This window comes from Trypanosoma grayi (assembly GCF_000691245.1).
Source record: "Trypanosoma grayi strain ANR4 Tgr_2419_V1, whole genome shotgun sequence".
Classification (NCBI taxonomy): Eukaryota; Euglenozoa; class Kinetoplastea; order Trypanosomatida; family Trypanosomatidae; genus Trypanosoma; species Trypanosoma grayi.
Genome location: NW_008828037.1, coordinates 1 through 724, shown reverse-complemented (window position 1 = coordinate 724; position 724 = coordinate 1). Strand labels below are relative to the sequence as shown.

At 48.8% G+C, this 724-nt stretch overlaps 1 protein-coding gene across 1 annotated transcript; it reads right to left on the bottom strand.

Moving 5' to 3' along the window:
• Window positions 1–2: 2 nt before the first annotated feature.
• Window positions 3–611, bottom strand: DQ04_24191000 (hypothetical protein; the record flags this gene model as incomplete). Its single annotated transcript, XM_009318217.1, has 1 exon — window positions 3–611. A coding segment is annotated over one exon (609 nt), but the record flags the coding sequence as incomplete, so codon positions are not given.
• Window positions 612–724: the final 113 nt, after the last annotated feature.

The following is a 724-nucleotide window of genomic DNA, read 5'->3' as shown; positions in this document are numbered from 1 at the left end:
GCACTCTGAGCCTCACCGCCATCCTTGTTGTTACTCCGCAGTATGTCCATGAAGTAGGGCTTATAGTGATGGGTCCACGTGAAGTAGTTCTGCCTGTGCTGGTGAAAAGACACAACCCTGTCGAACTGCTGTTGGTACGACTCGTTACCCCCTATTGTGTCACTTTTATTGCTTTCGGTTGTATAGTAGAGAGTAATGTAAGGTTTACTGGTGGGGTAACGTATGGGAGCAGGCCCAACGTGGCTTACTGTAATATCTGCTAGCGTAATGTCCTCTTTGCGACCTTGCTTTAGTATGTGGCAGTTGAAGTCACCGCCGTTTTCCTGTCCGTCATTGCCGCAGGGCACAACACATCCTAAAGGTAACAGCGTGATGTTCTTTCTGTAGTCGCACAGGTATGTTCTAGACACTGCAGCAACGACACGAACATCACGTTCCTCCAGAAACCGCATGTTGTATTCTCTCTCCTTAAGGGTCCTAATAGAAAGAGACTCTTCGAATTCCGTAGATGGTGTGGGCGTCCATGTGTTCTTAATAAGCACGCTAAAAGCGATCAGGACCACGGTGCTGCAAAGGCTAATAATGACTAGGCGCCGGTGAAATCGCCCCATTGTGTGTCTTTTTACTTTCCAGGGCAGACAGGGGAGGAAAGATACATCAGGTAACTAAAGAAGCCACTACGTGAGAATGGGTAACCAAGTGCCAAGCCACGGCAGCTACGGCA